Source organism: Oryx dammah, unplaced genomic scaffold (genome assembly GCF_014754425.2).
Source record: "Oryx dammah isolate SB20612 unplaced genomic scaffold, SCBI_Odam_1.1 HiC_scaffold_11032, whole genome shotgun sequence".
NCBI classification, from domain to species: Eukaryota; Metazoa; Chordata; class Mammalia; order Artiodactyla; family Bovidae; genus Oryx; species Oryx dammah.
In genome coordinates, this window is record NW_024080426.1 from 744,932 (window position 1) to 766,933 (window position 22,002).

Below are 22,002 nucleotides of genomic sequence, written 5' to 3' on the forward strand. Positions count from 1 at the left end.
AGAAATCTTTCAGCAAACAAAACCCCAGGACCAGATGCCTTCACAGCTGAATTCTACAAAACTTAGAGAAGCACTAACTTAAACTCTTACTAAACCTTACTAAAACTAACTTAAACTCTTACTAAACCTTACTAAAACTCTTCCAGAAAATTGCAGAGGAAGGTAAACTTCCAAACTTCTATGAGGCCACCATCACCCTAATACCAAAACCAGACAAAAATGCCACAAAGAAAGAAAACTACAGGCCAATATAGAGAAACCCAAGTAAGACAGTAGGTGTTGCAAGAGTACATCGGAGGGCAGACACACTGAAACTATAATCACAGAAAACTAGTCAGTCTAATCACAAGGACCACAACCTTGTCCAACTCTATGAAACTAAGCCATGCTGTGTGGGACCACCCAAGACGGCCGGGTCATGGTGGAGAGGTCTGACAAAATGTGGTCCACTGGAGAAGGGAATGGCAAACCACTTCAGTATTTTTGCCTTGAGAACCCAATGAACAGTATGAAAAGGCAAAATGATAAGATACCAAAAGAGGAACTCCCCAGGTCATTAGGTGCCCAATATGCTACTGGAGATCAGTGGTCCAGAAAGAATGAAGGGATGGATCCAAAGCAAAAACAATACCCAACTGTGGACATGACTGGTGACAGAAGCAAGGTCTGATGTTGTAAAGAGCAATATTGCATAGGAACCTGGAATGTTAGGTCCATGAATCAAGGCAAATTGGAAGCGGTCAAACAGGAGATGGAAAGAGTGAATGTAGACATTCTAAGAATCAGCAAATGAAAATGGACTGGAATGGGTGAATTTAACTCAGACGACCATTATATCTACTACTCCGGGCAGGAATCTCTTAGAAGAAATGGAGTAGCCATCATGGTCAACAAGAGTCCAAAATGCAGTACTTGGATGCAATCTCAAAAACGACAGAATCATCTCTGTTCCTTTCCAAGGCAACCCATTCAGTATCACAGTAATCTGAGTCTATGCCACAACCAGTAACACTGAAGAAGCTGAAGTTGAATGATTCTATGAAGACCTATAAGACCTTTTAGAACTAACACCCAAAAAAAGGGGACTGGAATGCAAAAATAGGAAGTCAAGAAACACCTGGAGTAACAGGCAAATTCAGCCTTGGAATACAGAATAAAGAAGGGCAAACGGTAATAGAGCTTTGCCAAGAGAACGCACTGTTCATAGCAAACATCCTCTTCCAACAACACAAGAGAAGACTCTACACATGGACACCACCAGATGGTCAACACTGAAATCAGATTGATTATATTGTTTACAGCCAAAGATGGAGTTCTATACAGTTAGCAAAAACAAGACTGGGAGGTGACTGTGGCTCAGATCATGAAATCCTTATTGCCTAATTCAGACTTAAACTGAAGAAAGTACGGAAAACCACTAGACCATTCAGATACGACCTAAATCAAATCCTTTATGATTATACAGTGGAAGTGAGAAGTAGATTTAAGGGACTAGATCTGATAGATAAGAGCGCCTGATGAACTATGGGCAGAGGTTGATAACATTGTACAGGAGAGAGGGATCAACCATATCCAAGACAAAGAAATGCAAAAAAGCAAAACGGCTGTCTGGGGAGGCCTTACAAATAGCTGTGAAAAGAAGAGAAGTGACAAGGAAAGGAGAAAAGGAAAGATATAAGTATGTGAATGCAGAGTTCCAAAGAACAGCAAGAAAAGACAAGAAAACCTTCCTCAGTGATCAATGCAAAGAAATAGAGGAAAACAACAGAATGGGAAAGGCTAGAGATCTCTTCAATTAAATTAGAGATACCAAGGGAACATTTCATGCAAAGATGGGCTCGATAAAGGACAGAAATAATATGGACCTAACAGAAGCATAAGATATTAAGAAGAGGTGGCCAGAATACACAGAACTGTACAAAAACAAAAACACCATGGTGTGATCCCTCATCTAGAGCCAGACATCCTGGAATGTGAAGTCAAGTGGGCCTTAGAAAGCATCACTACAAACAACGCTAGTGGAGTGGAATTCCAGTTGAGCTGTTTCAAATCCTGAAAGATGATGCTGTGAAAGTGTTGCACTCAATATGCCAGCAAATTTGGAAAACTCAGCAGTGGCCACAGGACTGGAAAAGATCAGTTTTCATTCCAATCCTAAAGGCAGGCAATGCCAAAGAATGCTCAAACTACTGCACAATTGCACTCATCTCACATGCTAGTAAAATAATGCTCAAAATTCTCCAAGCCAGGATTCAGCAATACATGAACCATGAATTTCCAGACGTTCAAGCTGGTTTTAGAAAAGCCTGAAGAACCAGAGATCAAATTGCCAACATCTGCTGGATCATCGAAAAAGCAAGAGAGTTCCAGAAAAACATCTATTTCTGCTTTATTAACTATACCACAGCCTTTGACTGTGTGGATCACAATAAACTGGAAAATTCTGCAAGAGATGGGAATATCAGACCACCTGACCTGCCTCTTGAGAAACCTATCTGCAGGTCAGGAAGCAACAGTTAGAACCGGACATGAAACAAGAGACTGGTTCTAAATAGGAAAAGGAGTATGTCAAGGCTGTATACTGTCACCCTGCTTATTTAACTTATATGCAGAGTACATCATGAGAAATGCTGGGCTGGAAAACACAAAAGTTGGAATCAAGACTGCCAGGAGAAATATCAATAACCTCAGATATGCAGATGACACTACCCTTATGGCAGAAGTGAAGAGGAACTAAAAAGCCTCTTGATGAAAGCCAAAGAGGAGAATGAAAAAGTTGGCTTAAAGCTCAACATTCAGAAAATGAGTATCATGGCATCTGGTCCCATCACTTCATGGGAAATACACGGGGATACAGTGGAAACAGTGTCAGAGTTTATTTTTCTGGATTCCAAAATCACTGCACATGGTGATTGCAGCCATGAAATTAAGACGCTTTTACTCCTTGGAAGGAAAGTTATGACCAACATAGGTAGCATATTCAAAAGCAGAGACGTTACTTTGCCAACAAAGGTCTGTCTAGTCAAGGCTATGTTTTTCCAGTAGCCACGTACAGATGTGAGAGTTGGGACTGTGAAGAAAGCTGAGTGCCAAAGAATGGATGCTTCTGAACTGTGGTGTTGGAGAAGACTCTTAAGAGTCCCTTGGACTGCAAGGAGAGCCAACCAGTCCATTCTAGAGATCAGTCCTGGGTGTTCTTTGGAAGGAATGATGCTAAAGCTGAAATTCCAGTACTTTGGCCACCTTATGCAAACAGTTGACTCACTGGAAAAGACTCTGATGCTGGGAGGGATTGGGGGCAGGAGAAGGGGACGACAGAGAACGAGATGGTGGATGGCATCACTGACTCGATGGACGTGAGTTTTAGCGAACTCCGGAAGTTGGTGATGGACAGGGAGGCCTGGGTGCTGCAATTCATCAGGTTGCAAAGAGTTGGATACGACTGAGCGAATGAACTGAAGTGAGTATCACTGATTAACATAAATGCAGAAATCCTTAACAAAATTCTAGCAAACAGTATCCAACAACATATTAAAAGATCATACATCATGACCAAGTGGGCTTTATCCCAGGAATGCAAGGATTCAATATCCGCAAATCAATCAATATAATACACCACATTAACAAATTAAAGGTAAAACAATATGATTATCTCAAGAGATGCAAAGAAAGCCTTTGATAAAATTTAACATCCATTTATGATAAAAACCCTTCAGAAAGCAGTAAAGAAGGAAGATACCTCAAGATAATAAAAACTATATATGACAAACCCACAGCAAGCATTATTTTCAATGGTGAAAAACTGAAAGCATTTCCAATGGTGAATGGGAACAAAACAAGGATGCCCACTGCAACTACTACTATTAAGCATAGTTTTGTAAGTTTTGGCCACAGTAATCAGAGCAGAAAAAGAAATAAAAGCAATCCAGTTTGGAAAAGAAGGAAAACTCTCACTGTTTGCAGATGACATGGTCCTCTGCATAGAAAACCCTTAAGACTCCACCAGAAAATTACTAGAGCTAATCAGTGAATATAGTAAAGTTGCCGGATATAAAAGTAACACGCAGAAATCCCTTGCATTCCTATACACCGAGAAAATTGAAAGAGAAATTAAGGAAAAAATCCCATTCACCATTGTTAACAAAAAGAATAAAATAGGCATAAATCTACCTAAACAAACAGAAGACCTATATATAGAAAATTATAAAACACTGAGGAAAGAAATCAGAGAATACACAGATGGAGAAATATATCATGTTCATATAGTGAAAATGAGTATACTACCCAAAGCAATCTATAGATTCAATGCAATCCCTATCAAGCTACCAACAGTATTTTTCACAAGACTAGAACAAATAATTTCACAATGTGTAATACAGAAAACCTTGAACAGCCAAAGCAATCTTGAGAAAGAAGACTGGAACTGGAGGAATCAACCTGCCTGACTAAAGGTGATCCTACAAAGCTAGTCATCAAGACAGTATGGTACTGGCACAAAGATGGAAATATATATCAATGGAACAAAATAGAAAGCCCAGAGGTAAATCCATGCACCTATGGACACCTTATCTTTGACAAAGGAGGCAAGAATATACAATGGTGAAAAGACAAACTCTTCAGTAAGTGGTGCTGGGAAAACTGGTCAACAATTTGTGAAAGAACGAAACTAGAACACATTCTAAGACCATACACAAAAATAAACTCAAAATGGATTAAAGATCTAAACTAAGACCAGAACCTATAAAACTCCTAGAGGAAAACAGGCAAAATACTCTCCGACATGAATCACAGCAGGATCCTCTATGACTCACCTCCCAGAGTAATGGAAATAAAAACAAAAACAAACAAATGGGACCTAATTAAACTTAAAAGCTTTTGCACAATGAAGGAAACTATAAGCAAGGTGAAAAGACAGTCTTCAGAATGGGAGGAAATAGAGAAGGCTATGGCACCCCACTCCAGTACTCTTGCCTGGAAAATCCCATGGACAGAGGAGCCTGGAAGGCTGCAGTCCATGCGGTCGCTGAGGATTGGACACAACTGAGCGACTTCACTTTCACTTTTCACTTTCATGCATTGGAGAAGGAAATAGCAGCCCACTCCAGTGTTCTTGCCTGGAGAACCCCAGGGACGGGGGAGCCTGGTGGGCTGCCGTCTATGGGGTCGCAGAGTCAGACACAACTGAAGTGACTTAGCAGCACAGAGAGAATAGCAAATGAAACAACCGACAAAGAGATTCAGAAATATACAAGGAACTCCTGCAGCTCAATTCTGGAAAAATAAACAACCCAGTCGAAATATGGGCCAAAGAACAAAACAGACATTCCTGCAAAGACATACAGATGGCTAACAAACACATGAAAAGATGCTGAACATCACTCATTATCAGAGAAATGTGTAACAAAACTACAATGAGGTACCATCTCATGTTGGTCAGAATGGCTGCTATCCAAAATTCTACAAACAATGTATACTGGAAAGGGTGTGGAAAAAAGGGAACCTTCTTACATTGTTGGTGGGAATGCAACCTAGGACACCACTATGGAGAACAGTGTGGAGATTCCTTATAAAACTGGAAAGAGAACTGCCATATGACCCAGCAATCCCACTGCTGGGCATACACACCAAGGAAACCAGAACTGAAAGAGACACGTATACCCCAGTGTTCATCACAGCACTTTTATACTGCCCAGGACATGGAAGCAACCTAGATGTCCATCAGATGAATGAATAAGGAAGCTGTGGTACATGTACACAATGAATACTACTCAGCCATTAAACAATAAATTTGAATCAGTTCTAATAAGCTGGATAAAACTGGAGTCTATTATAACAGAGTGAAGTAGGCCAAAAAGAAAAACACCAATACAGTATACTAACGCATATATATGTAATTTAGAAAGATGGTAACGATAACTTTGTATGTGAGACAGCAAAAGAGACACAGATGTAAAGAACAACCTATTAACTCTGTGGGAAAAGGCGAGGTGGGACGATCTGAGAGAATAGCATTTAAATATGTGTATCATATGTGAAACACATTGCCAGTACAGGTTCAACGCACGAGACAGGGTGCTCAGGGTTGGTGCAATGGGATAACCCTGAGGGATAGGATGGGGAGGGAGGTGGGAAGGGGGTTCAAGATGGGGAACACATGTAGACCCATGACTGATTCATGTCAATGTATGGCAAAAAACAGTACAATATTGTAAAGTAATTAGCCTCCAATTAAAAAAAAAACAAAGGTGTTTTTGGTTCTGTTTTTCCTGATCAGTGTTGTATCCTATTTCCTTCAGCTTTGTGTATACCAACCTATACAATATTTACGGTATGGCTATTTACTCCTTTGGATTACTTGCAAGGTGGGTCAGACATACAGCTTTTCCTTTTTCTGGCCTTGTTACTAAATCCCCTTTCATTGAGGAAGCAGGGCCACCATGAACATATACACCCTGATAGACAAAATCTAAGAAAGGTGTCAGTGTACAATAATTTCAATTTTTGCTTTTTGGGCTGGATCTATGTGAAAAATTGAGAATAGCTATTTATATACAAGAATCATTACATAGTTCTTAACATGTTAGGCTTTCTTGCTTGCTTCCTGGAGTTTTTTTATTCCTTGGCCCACAATATGCATTAATGTGATGGTTAGGGTTAAGACCATGTATGTATTTTACCCATCTCTCTACAACTTATTACTAATTTTAACATGAAAAAAAAAGACTACTTATGTATTTTACCCATCTCCCCATAGTTTATTTACTAATTTTTAACATGAAAAATAATCTTTCTTTACATCAAAACACAAATGTATAATTGAACGTCTATGTTCCCAATTACCCAATCTTAACAATTATCAATATCTTGCTAATCCAACTTCACTTATCTTTTCGTGGGAAAAACAAATTCCAGATTTTATTTTTCCTGTTAGTATGTTCTTAAACTGGTATGGTCATGTTACTTTTTCCTATATTAACCTCAACAAAATGGCTCAAATGTAAATCAATAGTCAAGAAGAAAACACCAATTAAAATAATTTTCAATATACAAGTACTTGAATATCTGAAATTTTAAAATAAGTCAAAAAATGGTGAGGATAAATTGTGGAAGGAAGTGTAAAACAATAAATAAATGCTTTATAAAACAATAAATAAATGCTTTAGAATGTATCCACTAGATATGAACATATCTTTCAGAAAAGCTGAGGTTCTATCCTAGAGCAAACTTGTGCTCCTCTGAGTATTTTCCAACTAGGACTCAAATTTTTGACATCCACTGTTTGTACTAATTTTAATAAGAATCCTAGGTCAGTTAAGCTACATTCAATATTTTAGTATTCTCAATGGCAGTAAGAGTTCTCAGCTCCCCACCACCCACCAGGTGCTACCTATTACCCTAATCTACCTTCAGCAAAGAGACTTGCTATACTGGTTAAGCAAAATACACCCCGCCCTCCCACCTTGGTTTTCTCCTCTATTGTTCTAACCACTCACACCCACTTTCCACCTTGCTTCTTGGCTATAAATTTCAATTTGCCCATGATGCATTCAGAGCAGCTGAATCTAGTCTTTCTCCCATACCGCAAGAGCCCATATAGACCATCTTGAATAAAGTCATTTTCTTCCTTCTCTTTAATAGATGTCATAAATAATTTAAAATAACCACAACCTGGAAACAACTCAGGTAAGTTCGGCATACATACAACAGAATTCAACATAGCAGTTAGACTGGAACTATAGATGATATTTTATCTCACAGACAGAATGCTGACTGCAAGAAACTGTACAAGAACACAAACTGATTTACAGATGAACGCCAGTCTACGGTAAAATGTTAGGAAACAAGGGAGATTAATTCTAACAAGGGGACACAAAGACATTGAAGTTGACTCTAAAAATAAAACCACAACCATGTGTCAAAGAACTATTGTAATGTTAACATGTTAAATTGATTTGGTTCTTTTAACAAAATGCATTATTTGGTGCAGCTGCTAGCATCAGTGTGTGATAAGAGAGATAATACTGATTTATCAGACATCAGAAAGGACCAAGTTGGAAACTGGGCACTTCTGCCATAGGTTACCTATTCCAATTCTTGATTCTTAAATAGATAAAAGCAAATATATGCTATATAGATCATTTAGATTTCTGTGATTTAAAATAAAAATTCTGTTTCTCCATATACCTACCTTACACCATCTTTGTCATTTATTCAAATACTTAAAACCAAAAGACGTCTTTCACAAATTAGTTCTCCAGATAATCAAGAAATCTCACTTTCAAACTCTTCATAGGGAGAGCACAAATTCATTTCTACCCCTCATTAAACCACAAGTGACAGCAAAGATTGTGTTCAACTCTTTATTTTAGTAAAATCAGAATAAATACAGCACATGCAGTGCTAGAATATAAAACTAATACTTTAAGCAATTACCAAACTTAAAGTGACTTGAGATTCAATGTCTATATTTGGCAAATTAAAATCCATTCTTATTTACTGAAAACATTGCTGGCTGACAAAACTTAAGGTAAGTCAGTGATTTTGGCAATATACAAAGATAACCACATGTTTGAGAAATAGGCCAAACTCTGAAAAACAAACAACATATGAAACTAAATAGAATGCTATAGAATTTCTGAAAATGTGGACACTTCATAAGTGTTTAGAAGTGTTTTAAGATAACATATCAAAACCTTGGCATGTTATAGTTTCAAGTTTCGAATTTTGTCTTACATTTTGTTATAAAGTTAAAGCTACCTACAATGTCAATGCTGGGTCTGCTTAGTTTGACTAAAAGTGTAGTAAGACTTAACATTAAAGCTCACACTAACCTGAAATTTATTATGTAATATACGATGATGTTCAACATTCAAGTGCCAGTGTTTTTGTACTGTCTTTTGGTCAAGTTTCTTTAAACTTTCAAAGAATAACTTTAAGGCTTACAAAAATAAATATTTGTCAAAATCTTTCAATAAATACTATGCAGACAAGCAGTAGCAGCAAAGTATATAAAATCTGTCATGTGCAAAGAGTTTTCTTCCCAACTATCATCCTATGGTCCCAAATAGAATTTTAGAATCTACTTCTAAAAAAATGTGTTCAACAATCTCCAAGAGACAAAATAAGATCTGAAGTTTAAGAACATGCACACAAAACATATATATATATATATATATATATATATAAAATTATCTTAATGTTAAATAAAATAAGTACTTTGTAAAAAATTTATGAGAAAAATGTACAAGAGTCTAAACCTATACTAATTGAAATAGCACCGTAACAAATGACCTTAATACTGTCAAGTGCACCTACTTAATAGTTTTAGAACAAGGCACAATACACCTGAAAATCTATTATTGCACTTCTAAGAAATTTTTGCCTTCTTATGCCATTGTTAAGATTATGAAGATCACCATTTTCCAACCAGAGAATCAGTACCAATTCCATGTGGAGGAGACAATTTCAGTTGGTGAATAATCATCTTTGGCCAAATTTAGCAGAAAACAACTGTAAAGTACAATGGAAACCTATGTAACTAAAATATAACTGTATCATACAGAAAAACCACTATGAGCAACTTAATACATATTTCTAACCGGTGCAATCTCAAGGATTTCTGTTTGTTGTTATACCAACTGACAAAGTCCACAAATGTAAGTCATTTTAACATTTCAATCCTGCATAAAGAGAGTAAAGAAAATCTGCAATCAAATAAAAGCCTGCTGCATAATCCCTCCTGCTCATATCCTCTTGACCAAAAAATGTCAACACTAGCATGTATTTAAGACCAAAATCCAAGCAGATTCATAAAAGGACTGGTTACTGGCATGGTCAGCCATCCTTCTATTTCAATTTTACTTATGGCAGGAATGAAAAAATCTAATTAGATGAAACTTCCACTGAACATTTTTTTAAAATCATACTTTCAAACTTTTCCTGCAGTAACATATTACCCAAGACTTGCCTAGCTTAGAACTGAGGAACTGTTATATTTACTTGCATTAACCTTCAAGAGTGCTTTGAAAATATAAATATAAAATGCCTTCTTATGCATGTATTCATACATGCAATCTTATCATGACCAGAATGGCTTATTATAGACTATAAATGCCTATCCAGATAGAATGAGCAAGTACTAATTTAAATTAGTATGGTTTGCCACATCATAAGGTAATTAGGCTGTAAGATATTTTTCTCCCCAATCTCCAAACATTAAGTCCAATGCAAGTTACTGCTCAAGTTTTCTTACTTTGTAATACTTATGAATTAACAATTATTGTTAAAGAAGTTGTATCACACCTGTGTGCCAAGGTGTGATCTTAGCCCAAATTTAGTGAATTTATTCCATGAACACAATTGAAAACTTGAGCATTACTGAGCCAACAGGACATCAAAATAATAAGCTGTCTATAAACTTAAAAGTCATAGTACATTAACAAACAAATGGTCCTCAATCACAAAATTATAAATGCAGTTTGGGGTGGAAACAAGCAGAAGAGTTAATCCAAACTAGCGCAATTAAGTTTTCAAACCAATGGAGTTGTTGATTGTTCTTTTTCCTTCTTTTGGCTTTAAGCTCCCCTGAATTTTCAGGAGAAGCACTGTGGGTAATGCACTACAAGATCTTTATACAAAAAACAATCTGGCAAAGTTACATGTGGTTTCCATTGTAGCTTTTTTTTAAGTGACTTGGCTGCAAAGCAGATTCAGTTGCCCCACCAGTCAACCCCCTGAGAGCTGTAATTTCCTCCATATCCTTCACTACTGTAGAAGCCTCCATAGCCACCTATCAAGAAATGTTAAAAAAAAAAAAATTAGGTCAGCCATATTTTCTTTTTCTGGCTTTTCTAGTATAAAGCCTAATAAAAAAGCCTAATAATCCTAATAAGAAACATTATATTAGGTTGTGTTCTTCACAAATAAAATTTCTCAAATTATGCTTTGAAAAAGGCAGGAAGCCCTTGCAAAAATATAAAAGGGGGAAAATTATACTGTTACCTCCACCAAATCCTCTGCTGCTGCCATGACCACCTCCACCACTGCGGCTGCTGCTTGCACGACCACTACTATAGCTGGAGCTGCCAGAACTGCTACTTTGTCGATAATCACGGGCACCAAAGCCTCCACTGAATCTATATTACAAGGAAAAAGTTATGATGGTTTTTTAAGAACATAAGTTAAAAAAAACAATTTCCATGCGTGAACTTCCCAATCCTCAACTTCAACTCATTTTCATGTGGCTTCTTCCTCCACATTATCCTTTAACATTTACTTACATTATACTTTCACATTAACATTTACTCCACATTATCCTTTCTGAAATGTCACTTGTACAGCAGTAGCAGTTTTTAGTTAACCCTGGACAAAATTTCTTTGCCAAATGATATTAACAACAAAGGTTTAAAACAATCCATACCTCTTAGAACGGCCACGACTGCTACTCTTATAGTGGTGTTCATAAGCCATGTTTTCCAACCAAGATGGCACTTCTTGTTTGGCTTCAACAAGAAGATCCAACAAATCTTTTGTGATATTTATATTTCTTTCATTGAAAAATGAGGTGGCAAGACCTATAAGAATCCAAAAACAGTAAATGAGGTCTAGAACATTAAGCAGAAAACAAAAATGTAAACAATATGCAATATTAAACTGTCTGACATCCGATGTCAACTTTCCCTTGAAAATAGATTCTAGGATTTAAAATTCTGTGTCAAACCATCACTTTAAACCAAACACTTTACCAAGGTTTCCTACACGTCCTGTACGGCCAATCCGATGTACATATTCCTCAATATCACTTGGCAAATCAAAATTGATGACATGTTTCACATTTGAAATGTCTAGTCCTCTTGCTGCCACCTAAAAAAGTAATTTTTGTTAAAATAAGGCAATATTCAAAGATGTGTAACTGAAAAAAGAAAAACAAAAAACAAACAAACAAAAAAACAGAGCAGAAAATATACACACAGCAGTAGCCACTAGAATTGGGCTTTTTCCTGAGCGGAATTGATGAAGAGCTTCCTCTCTATCTCTCTGTGATCGGTCTCCATGGATACTTGTACAAGCATATCCTTCATGGTATAAGAAATCCTCCAAAGAATCAGCTCCTTTTTTGGTCTCCACAAAAACTAAAGTCAACGAATCCGTCCCTGAAAAATTATTGATAAAAGGTTTTTTTTACTAATAGTAACTTTGCATCATTGCTTGATCTAAATATTAGTTTCTTACTTCTCTTTGCACTCAGAAAGAATGCACATGGAGTTAATGAAAAAAGCAGCTGTATTACTTCCATGGTCAGAAGGGTGAGTGAACACAGGGTATAGACTGGAGGTATTTTAATAGTCTCTTTCTTCCTAGCAATGTAATTACTCAAAATTTTACCTGTTGCATTTAAGATATCAAGCAGAAATGACCGTTTGTCTGCCTCTTCCACCCAAACTACTTTTTGTGTGATGTTCTCAGAGGTAGAGCCAACTCTACCTACGGCCAGAAAGATATATTCATCCAAGAAGTCACGAGCAAGCATCTGAAAGAGGGAAGAAAGTCTGTTTTTTTTCCTACTTTTAACTAACATTAACTGAAGATAACATTTATACAAATTTTTTTTTTTTTTTTTAAAGGAACTACCTGAATTTCCTTAGGAAAAGTAGCACTAAACATCATGGTATGGCGAACACCCTTTGGCGGCATAGTGTCTTGTTCAACTATACGACGTATTTGAGGTTCAAATCCCATATCCAGCATTCTATCAGCTTCATCCAACACCAAGTATCTGTTATTAAAAAGACAGTGTAGAATTTGATGAGAAACTTAATTACTGTTGTATCTATACTGAATTATGCTAATATATTCATAATATTTGAGTTTCAAATTTCACTATGTAAACCACACACAGATCACACAGCCAAATTAGCTGTTATTTGTGACAATGAACCAAGCAAATTAGCTATACTTTACAAAATACTACAAAACTGATGACTACTAATATACAAAGTAATTACACCTCACATATAAAAATCAACTTACTTGCAGAAATCTAACCCAATCCTTCCTCTTTCCATCATATCCACCAGGCGTCCTGGAGTAGCAACTAACAAGTGACATCCACGTTCTAAGTCTCGAATCTGTTGACCAATATCAGCACCACCGTATACCACACAAGGAAGAACTCGAGACCGGTATGAAAACTACAAGCAATAATTTATCAGATGGTCATAAAAATTACACTAGAATCAATTAAAAAGTCAATTATCAGCAAATTGCATACTTACTTTCCTGGCTTCCTCATAGATCTGTACAGCCAGCTCTCTTGTTGGGGCTAAAACCAAGGAGATTGGATACTGTTTACGGCGTCCATACCTTCCAATTTCCTAAGAATTAAGTAAAATTTATAAATTAAGCTCTAAGATTAAAATCTTTTTCTATTCATTTCTAAAGTTTGTGAAAACAAAATCCCCTCTGTAATTTAAGAACTACCTTTGAAAATGAACTTTTATTGAGTTAACAGACTAAAAAAAGAAAGTATATTTACTTAAAGAAAAGTTCCAACAGATGATTGCAAAAATTGTTCTAAGCAAAAGCTTTTTGTTTTATATGTGAATCTCTACCTTCACAGCTTTCAAAGCCTCGCCTGGACCATCTGTATAAATCTGACTCAAGATGGGCAAAAGAAATGCTGCAGTTTTCCCAGACCCTGTTAAAAGAATAATGGCTTATTAAGTTTGAATAATAAAAAAAAAGTACTCTAAATGCCCATTTAGTGAGAAAAAATTTTTTTTATTTAATGCCTAATTATGTGACAAATGTATTTATACAACTAAGTGAATTATGCTGGATGATTTGTGATCCATTTTTAACAGATCAACATATACTTCTTTGCAATAATATATAGAAGTACACAACTATTTTTTCTTTTAAGCTGGCATCAACTTCTACTTCAAAATTTTTTTGTTATTCCATAATTGGTAGAATGTCAGCAAACTTTCTGAAGATGAAGACTCTACTAGCAAAGTACACTGTAGATCATTCTCTCACTTTGCAAAACAAAAGCCATGGGTACTAACTGCTGCAAGAAAGCGTTATTTTAAAAAACAAGTGTTGGTCTTGTCCCAAAGGCCAGTTACACATAAAAGAAGTAATCTACTACTTTAAAAAAAAGTATAAAAAATGACAAATGATTTAAATTTATAATATTTACATACACATACCCATACAAAAAGTTCAATACATAACCAAAGTTAAGATTTGCACTTTTTTACCTATGCCAAATTCTAATACAGGACAAAACAGTACTACAACCCTCTCAGTCCCCAACTCATAAAACACTGAAGGATGACAAGCACCTTTTCCTTTCTCAAGATCACAGGCTCTTCCCTGACTATACATTTCCTATCCCAATTATATTGCTAACTTTCTCTCACTGACTCCATAATTTTCCCATGCTGTATACTCAGTGGAAAGTCAGCAATATCAACTAGCTGACAATATTGCTACAGCCTTCTCTTGCCCTGATGAAAACACTAGTTTTATCAAAAATATTGAAAGACTTAAGATATATGCTCAGCTAATATTTACCTAACTATAAAATCAACTTAAATATAGGACATAGGCCTCTCTATATAATGTACTGTTTTTACAAAGCTAGTTCAGGTATTCATTAATGAACTTACCTGTTTGGGCACAAGCCATCAGGTCTCTTTTTTCTTTAATAATGGGAATGGCATGTTTTTGCACTGGAGTAGGACGTGTGTAACGAGTAAGCTCAATGTTTCCCATAATAATTTCTCCCATTGCAATATCGCTGAACTGTTAATAAAATTTAACCAGATCGATCAAATAAATATACAAACTAGATAGAAATGTCTTAATGTTCTGCTGCAATTTGCTTTATATTAATGTTAGAATGGGAATAACTAGCTAAATGTCTGTTTGTGATTAAATGTACGCTGCTTTGGATTTTAGGTGAAAGTATCCAGTTATTTCTAAGAAAATAGACTTCTGAAAGTCTAATCTACAACAAAGTAGTTCTGAGCTTTTCTGTATATTTGACATGTTTCCTATTTTAGCATTCCTCAAAATGGTGACATTAGTCACCAGTCTCTCCTTTCTCATAACCAATGAAGTTTTCAGCAGTAATTGTAAACAACAGTTAAAAAGTCAAATAAAATACTTACACTTTCAATGTGTGGAGGACAATTATTGCCGGTTACCTCTACTGGTATATCATCATATTTCTCAAAGTTAATCCCAGTGTTTCCTCCAGAAAAGAGCTCCCTGAAATGAAATGATGTTATATGTACGACACTACATGGCAAGTTTCCTATCAACATAAATATCAAAAACTTACTGCTCCAAGCGTTCACTTGGTGGAAGTGGTTTTGACCAGTCATCATCATCTGACTTGTCATACCAACGACTGTGTCCACTACGCTCGTATCTGCCAAAGCCAGTTCTGTCACGACTGCCAATACCTTCACAGTCATTCCGCCCACGATCATCAAACCTAAACAGCACAAGCAAACAGATTACAGAGTATGTCATTTAGCCCGTATCATATTATCACCTCTCCAAAAACACAGCTGTATATTAGTAATTCAATTATTCATCACAAGTAACCTTCAAGTGAGTGAAAGTGAAGTCACTCAGTCGTGTCCGACTCTTTGCGACCCCATGGACTGCAACCTACCAGGCTCCTCCCTCCATGGGATTCTCCAGGCAAGAGTATTGGAGTGGGTTGCCATTTCCTTCTCCAAGTAACCTTCAAAGATGCCAGTAACTCAATACTGGGTGACTCATTTGTGAAATAAGATCTAATTTAGCTGTGGTTATCTAATTTATACATATTTAATTGAAAAACAAAGGCATAACATTAATGTTAAGAAATATTTGGATATATATACATCAAGCAGCATACTCTTACTAATTTTAATTCCTGTTAAACAGACTAAAACCTTTTAGTAAAGACCTTTCAGAGTTAAAAATGAATAACCAATATTTTGCTTAAAATCTAATCTATAGGGTGACCTCCCTAGTGGTTCAGAGATTAATATTCTGTATTTCCATTGCAGGGGACATGCGTTTCATCCCTGATAAGATCTCAATATGCAGCATGGCAAAGCACAGAGGGGAGGGAAACCTACTAATCTATAATGGAAGAATAGTCTGCTAATGAAAAAAAACATAATTAAATGTCATGGAAAGTACAAAGAATGAGAACACATCAAACTAAGAGTTGATTCCTGAAATGCTATGTTATACACACTTACAAGATGACAATAATTTACCTTCCCCTTGATCCACTTCCTCGATCACTGAAGTAACTGTGTTTTCCTCTTGAACCTCGAGATCCAAAACTGCTGTAGGCATCCTTTTCTTTACTACAGCTCCACCCTGAACTGTCTTTACCATAAAATCCTTCCAAAAAAGGTAAGAGTTAGAAAAGGTGACTTTTACAAGTTTCCTATCTTTTAAAAGACAGAGTTTTTCTTTGTCTTATCCTTGTGACTTACACCAAAGGGCACTGAAATTACTATCAAAACACTGGAAAAGAAAATCAAGGTTGAGAAGTGTTTTCACTAGCAAACAGAATTTTCCTATCTGAAATCTACCGTAATAAGCAAAAAAACCTCACAGAAGAACAACAATCACTGAATGAATACCACCTCTGAGAAGATAACAGCTGTGAAAGTATGCCAGTGAAAGTTTGGGCTCAAAGCTGGTTAATAGGAATAAGAAATTCACATGATATAAAATTACATGAATGTTTCTGAAATTAAGAAGTACTAATTTTTGAAAACAGAAAGCACAGAAGAAAAATGTGTACACATTCCCAAAGTGACCTCATTCTTGCAGCTTTAATTTTCAAAGCAGAAAAAGTTGAATAACCACTTACCTTTAGATGCTTCCCTATTCCTTAAGTGAGGAGGTATATAGCGCCCTTCTATAAGAGAAAATGTAAAATTAAACATTGATCAGATCCCCCAGATATAGCTGGTCCTAGGGATTTTCCTGTTGATCAAGCAAGATTCTGTGTTTCCACTGTAGATTGTACATAGGTTAGCTTCCTGGTCAGGAAACCAAGATCTCACATGCCTTGTGGCATCCCAAATCAAACAAAAAACAAAACAAAAAACAACTCATCCTAGAAAACACTTTTAAAACAGTTATTCTTTGAATTTAATTAAGGAAAAACCTCCTAAAACAAAACATATTTTACCAGCTACTTGCTAAGTCACTTCAGTCATGTCCAACTCTGTGCGACCCCATAGACTGCAGCCCACCAGGCTCCTCTCTCCCTGGGATTCTCAAGGCAAGAACATTGGAGTGGGTTGCCATTTCCTTCTCCAATGCAAGAGAGTGAAAAGGGAAAGTGATGTCACTCAGTCTTAGCGACCCCATTGACTGTAGCCCACCAGACTCCTCCATCCATGGGATTTTCCAGGCAAGAGTACTGGAGTGGGGTGCCATTGCCTTCTCCTTAACAGCTACTAGTACATAATTATTTTGAAAGACACTAGTCTTTCAGAAAATTGTCCCATGAAACGGAAGCTTTAACAAATATAACCATTACTATATACAATAAAACAGGCTACTAGGAAAGATGGTATATATGCCCTAAGTCTGTTAACCAATTTCAACTCAGCTGTTTTCTATTTTGGCAAAACAAACATTAAACAATTTAAACAATGAAAACTGGAAAAAAAAAAAAAAAAGATGATTTTAAGGAGGAACTGATAGGAAATTCAAATTAAAACTAAATCTCTAACTTTAACTGAGATTAAGTACTTCAAAACTGGTGATATAATTAAATCTTTTTAAAATTCATATAGTGACAAACAACATATCAACTAACCAGACTTGAAGAGGCTTTTCAGAGTGCACCAACTGCTCTCTTGGAAATCAAGGTACAAGCTGAGATATGCTGTCACAAACTTTGTCGCTATCTACTTATTCCTGTCCCTATCCACTTAGCAGTGACATTAACTTAACTTAACCAATAGCAAATAAAAACATAGCAGAAACACTACTCTTTTCCCAAGATTTAACTTTTCAAATAAACTTTTAATACGGTTAATATTTCAAGTTCTAATTACCACCTGCTGCTGCTTAGTCCCTTCAGTCATGTCCGACTCTGTGACCGCATAGAGAGCAGCCTACCAGGCTCCACTGTCACTGGGATTCTCCAGGCAAGAGCACTGGAGTGGGTTGCCATTTCCTTCCCCAATGCATGAAAGTAAAAAGTGAAAGTGAAGTCACTCAGTCGTATCCAACTCTTCAGGACCCCACGGACTGCAGCCTACCAGGCTCCTCCGTCCATGGGGTTTTCCAGGCAAGAGTACTGGAGTGGGTTGCCATTACCTTCTCCGAATTACCACCTAAGAATTAGTAAATCTAGGTTCCATCACAAAGGTTCAGTTTCTTCACGGGAAATGAGCAACAGCCATAACACACAACTGCACAGGTTCCCATTATTAGGTTTAACACAGTTCAAGTTCAAGTCAATTCAAAAGAGATCAACATATCCTCACCTCCATGTCTGATAAGGATTCATACTGGGTATAAGAGGTTTTCTATAAGTGTGTATATTAACTTTCTTTGGAATGATTAAGAGTTTACAGTGGAAAAGAACCAATTAGTCTTTTATTATCCAAACATGCCAAATTACTTTATAAACTTATATGGTCCCAGAATGGTTTTTAAATTTAAAATTAGTAAGTATAATGAGATATTAACAGATTCTAAACAAACAAAAATTTTACTTACTGCTAGCTGTACTTCCTCCTCCACTCTGATTATTATCAGAGTTCAGGTTTAGATCAGCCAACTAGAAGAACAGAGATATTAATAGTTCACATGCTGAAAAAAGGAAAATCAAGCACAAACAGCATTATAAAAGACAAATTAGAAGTCCTAAATTCCAGTCATACACAGTATCATTACAAGCTCTTATTTTTAACACCATGTAGAAGTCTACAAATTATGCCAAAGACAAAAAGTAGGACTTGCATGCCAATAATACACAAGTACAGATAGTTCAAATACATTCATCCAAAACATGTTTTCCCAAGTAATTCTCACAGTAAAATCTCCTCAGTCACTAAAAGTTATAGTCTCAAAGTCACTTGTTTTCTGGGCAAGCTGAAGATTCCTTAACTTCTTTATTCCCTAAATACTATATCACTTAAAAACAATTAAAGAAAAATTTATATTGGAGTATGGTGTATAAGTTTTCAATTCAAAGAAATCTGTAATCAGCAACAGCACCTTAAAAAATGTTTTAAAGTTTATATTGCAGCAGTGTGCAACTTTTTAATTCAAATAAATTCATAAGTAGCAGCAGCATCACCTATCACTTGGTGTGCAATGTGACATTTATTGCAGTATCATCTGCCATTTTATGATAAATGCAAAGAGACTGGCTAAATAACATTAAAAGTTTATACAAGAGAGGCACCTTTAATTTCACTTCATTCAGTTCAGTTCAGTTACTCAGTCGTGTATGACTCTTTGCAACCCCATGAATCGCAGCACACCAGGCCTCCCTGTCCATCACCATCTCCCAGAGTTCACACACACTCACGTCCATCGAGTCGGTGATGCCATCCAGCCATCTCATCCTCTGTTGTCCCTTTCTCCTCCTGCCCCTAATCCCTCCCAGCATCAGTCTTTTCCAATGAGTCAACTCTTCGCATGAGGTAGCCAAAGTAGTGGAGTTTCAGCTTTAGCATCATTCCTTCCAAAGAACACCCAGAGCTCTCTCCTTCAGAATGGACTGGTTGGATCTCATTACCTTTCCCTTTATACTGATGGATTTCAATAGTGTAGAAAAGTTTCACTTTACTGAGTTTCATAAAAACTAACCAAGAAGTAAAAATAATGGAAAATCATACATGTCAGAATAAAATTTAAAAAGCACAAACAATCAAGGAGCAATACTAACACCTATCTGCTAAAGGAAATGGGCTATATAATGTTTATACATACACACATTAAAAGTTTAATAATAATATTACCAAATAACACGAATCATCAACAAAGACATTACTTTTCCACACCGAATCTTCGTTACCACTAAATTATAATAACCCAAGGGATAGTTTATGAACAGTTAATCGTTTATTTTAAAAGTTAAAGTTAAATGTAAAAGTTTCCCATGTACACAGGAAACACTACAAACGTTTGTGTATCAGATTTTCAACCTCTACAGTCTCTTTAACCCATTAAATTACAGCTCAGCATACTGCATGAATGGATACAATCGTAACATTAGAGAGAAAATACCCTCAAAGAAGCACCAATCAAATCCCACCAATTATATACTACTCAGAAATACAATTTGGGAGCAAATAGTGTCACGAGGCTCTGTTTAACGACTTACAAGACAGATACCTTGTGAAAGGTTTATGTCCTATCCATCACTAAACGAGCAAAACAAAAGTTCAGATAAGCTGCACACTTAAGAGTTAAAAACCCTGGAGTTTTTCTGAAGGCAACAACGCGAGGATGAAACAGATTTCTCAGAAATGCAAAACAAGTCTGTAAAATCACTCTTCTTAGATACCTATTCTCTTCCGAATTCCGAACATCTCAAAGGAAAGCAACAGACTGAGAATACGTCTTGACTGACATTAAAATGTCTTCCACGTTAGGAACAGGAAAGCAATAACATGTAGTTTTCCAGCTAATCGCCTCTTTTCTAGTTATTTTCTCTCAGATGAAACTCAAAGACAAACGCTTAACCTTAGGATACGTTCAACACAGTACGACTCAAAAGTTAACACCCTCTGGTTAACGGCCATTCAATAACTTTTTAAGTAAAGGGAATACCGTAAATCTCTAACCTCCCATCAGCTTCCCAATCCACTAGTGTACGTAAGCAAGCGGCGACCGTTTCCTCCGCCCCTTCCCACTATTCCCCTTCCGCGTCCTCTGCGTCACAAAGCTTTCCATTCCGCAAACAGTACCTCAGCACCTGGGGTACTCAGTCAAAGTACAGCGGAAAGAAATCCGGGAGGGCAATAAGAACAAAACTGCCGTTTTATTTTCTAAAAATACCATCGTCTCCCAGGGTCCCACAACCACAGACCATGCAAGCGTAAGGCTTCAGTGAGCGTAGCGCAGCCCTGTAAAACAACGAAGGCCGCCGCCATTGCTCCGGAATAAGGCCCAGTGCCCAACCCCCTTCCCACTTAGTTCCGCACGCCTGTATACAAACGACAGACACCTCTGTGCCTGAAATTAGTGCCGTACAGCCAAAGCCAAGAATCTCAACAGAAAAAAAGTGGGCCAATACCGCGTACCTCCAGTCATGACTAATCAGTCGGTACTAGCACAAACACGCCGCTCCCAGATCGCGCAAACGCAAACAAAATCCGCCATTGTGTGTGGCCATGATACACTACGTAAACGAAGTCAGAACGCTACCAACTAGTTTCTTTCTCCACGCCGCCTCACCCGCCCCTCACCAATGCCTTAAGTCGGTTTTTCCCATGGTTTGCTCACTGTCCAACCACAGCCAGATAAAGGAAACAGCAAAGGGAAGAGGAAGGTGGCAAGTCAACACTGCTCCACAAGTCAAATTAATCCTGAGAAAAACGCCCACGAAAAAAGGCCAAGATAGGAACATTTTGACTCACCTGCTGATCCACCTCCTGCACGTTTTTCACCGCCTCGTGACTCATGCCTGAAGAAAAGCGCGAACTCTGTCTCAAACGTCTTGTCTAATCCGTATTTGAAACGACTCCCGCGGGAATCGGCTCACAGCTTGGCCTGCCGGAAATAAACTCTCCTGAACGGCTTTACGCCAATACGTAACCGTCTGCCTCTCCGATCGAAGGAACCCCCTCTACCCCAACCCCCGCTCCAATTCCTTTAAATCTACCGTTATTTCTTTCTGGCCAAGTCGCGTTATCTAAGTCATAATCTCGCGGGATCTTTTAGTCAATCCCGTCCGTCAAACGCTCTCAAAACTCGCGAGAGCTTCTTTTCCGCCCCGCCTTC

The 22,002-nt window shown here is 37.1% G+C and overlaps 1 protein-coding gene across 1 annotated transcript; it reads right to left on the minus strand.

Annotated features, from left to right (window-relative positions):
• Positions 1–8,344: 8,344 nt before the first annotated feature.
• On the minus strand, positions 8,345–21,814 carry LOC120860171 (ATP-dependent RNA helicase DDX3X-like). The gene is made up of 17 exons (XM_040235965.1): positions 21,639–21,814; positions 18,766–18,826; positions 16,895–16,942; positions 16,287–16,416; positions 15,350–15,505; positions 15,177–15,276; positions 14,673–14,808; positions 13,611–13,696; positions 13,275–13,373; positions 13,030–13,190; positions 12,631–12,775; positions 12,385–12,529; positions 11,971–12,152; positions 11,745–11,862; positions 11,420–11,573; positions 11,002–11,135; positions 8,345–10,789 (listed from the first exon to the last, which is right to left on the minus strand). Exons 1-17 carry the CDS (start codon positions 21,681–21,683, stop codon positions 10,710–10,712), a joined length of 1,980 nt encoding a protein of 659 aa, XP_040091899.1. The 5' UTR covers positions 21,684–21,814; the 3' UTR covers positions 8,345–10,709.
• Positions 21,815–22,002: the final 188 nt, after the last annotated feature.

What these genes read in the sequence shown, in the direction of transcription:
- LOC120860171 (XM_040235965.1), bottom strand. Translation starts at nt 21,683, where the DNA reads ATGAGTCACGAGGCGGTGAAAAACGTGCAGGAGGTGGATCAGCAG. An exon ending in TGCAGGAGGTGGATCAGCAG is followed by an intron (nt 18,827 to 21,638) that starts GTGAGTCAAAAT and finishes CTGTTCTTCTAG; the next exon opens with TTGGCTGATCTAAACCTGAA. An exon ending in TCTATGAGGAAGCCAGGAAA is followed by an intron (nt 13,191 to 13,274) that starts GTAAGTATGCAA and finishes TATTGCTTGTAG; the next exon opens with TTTTCATACCGGTCTCGAGT.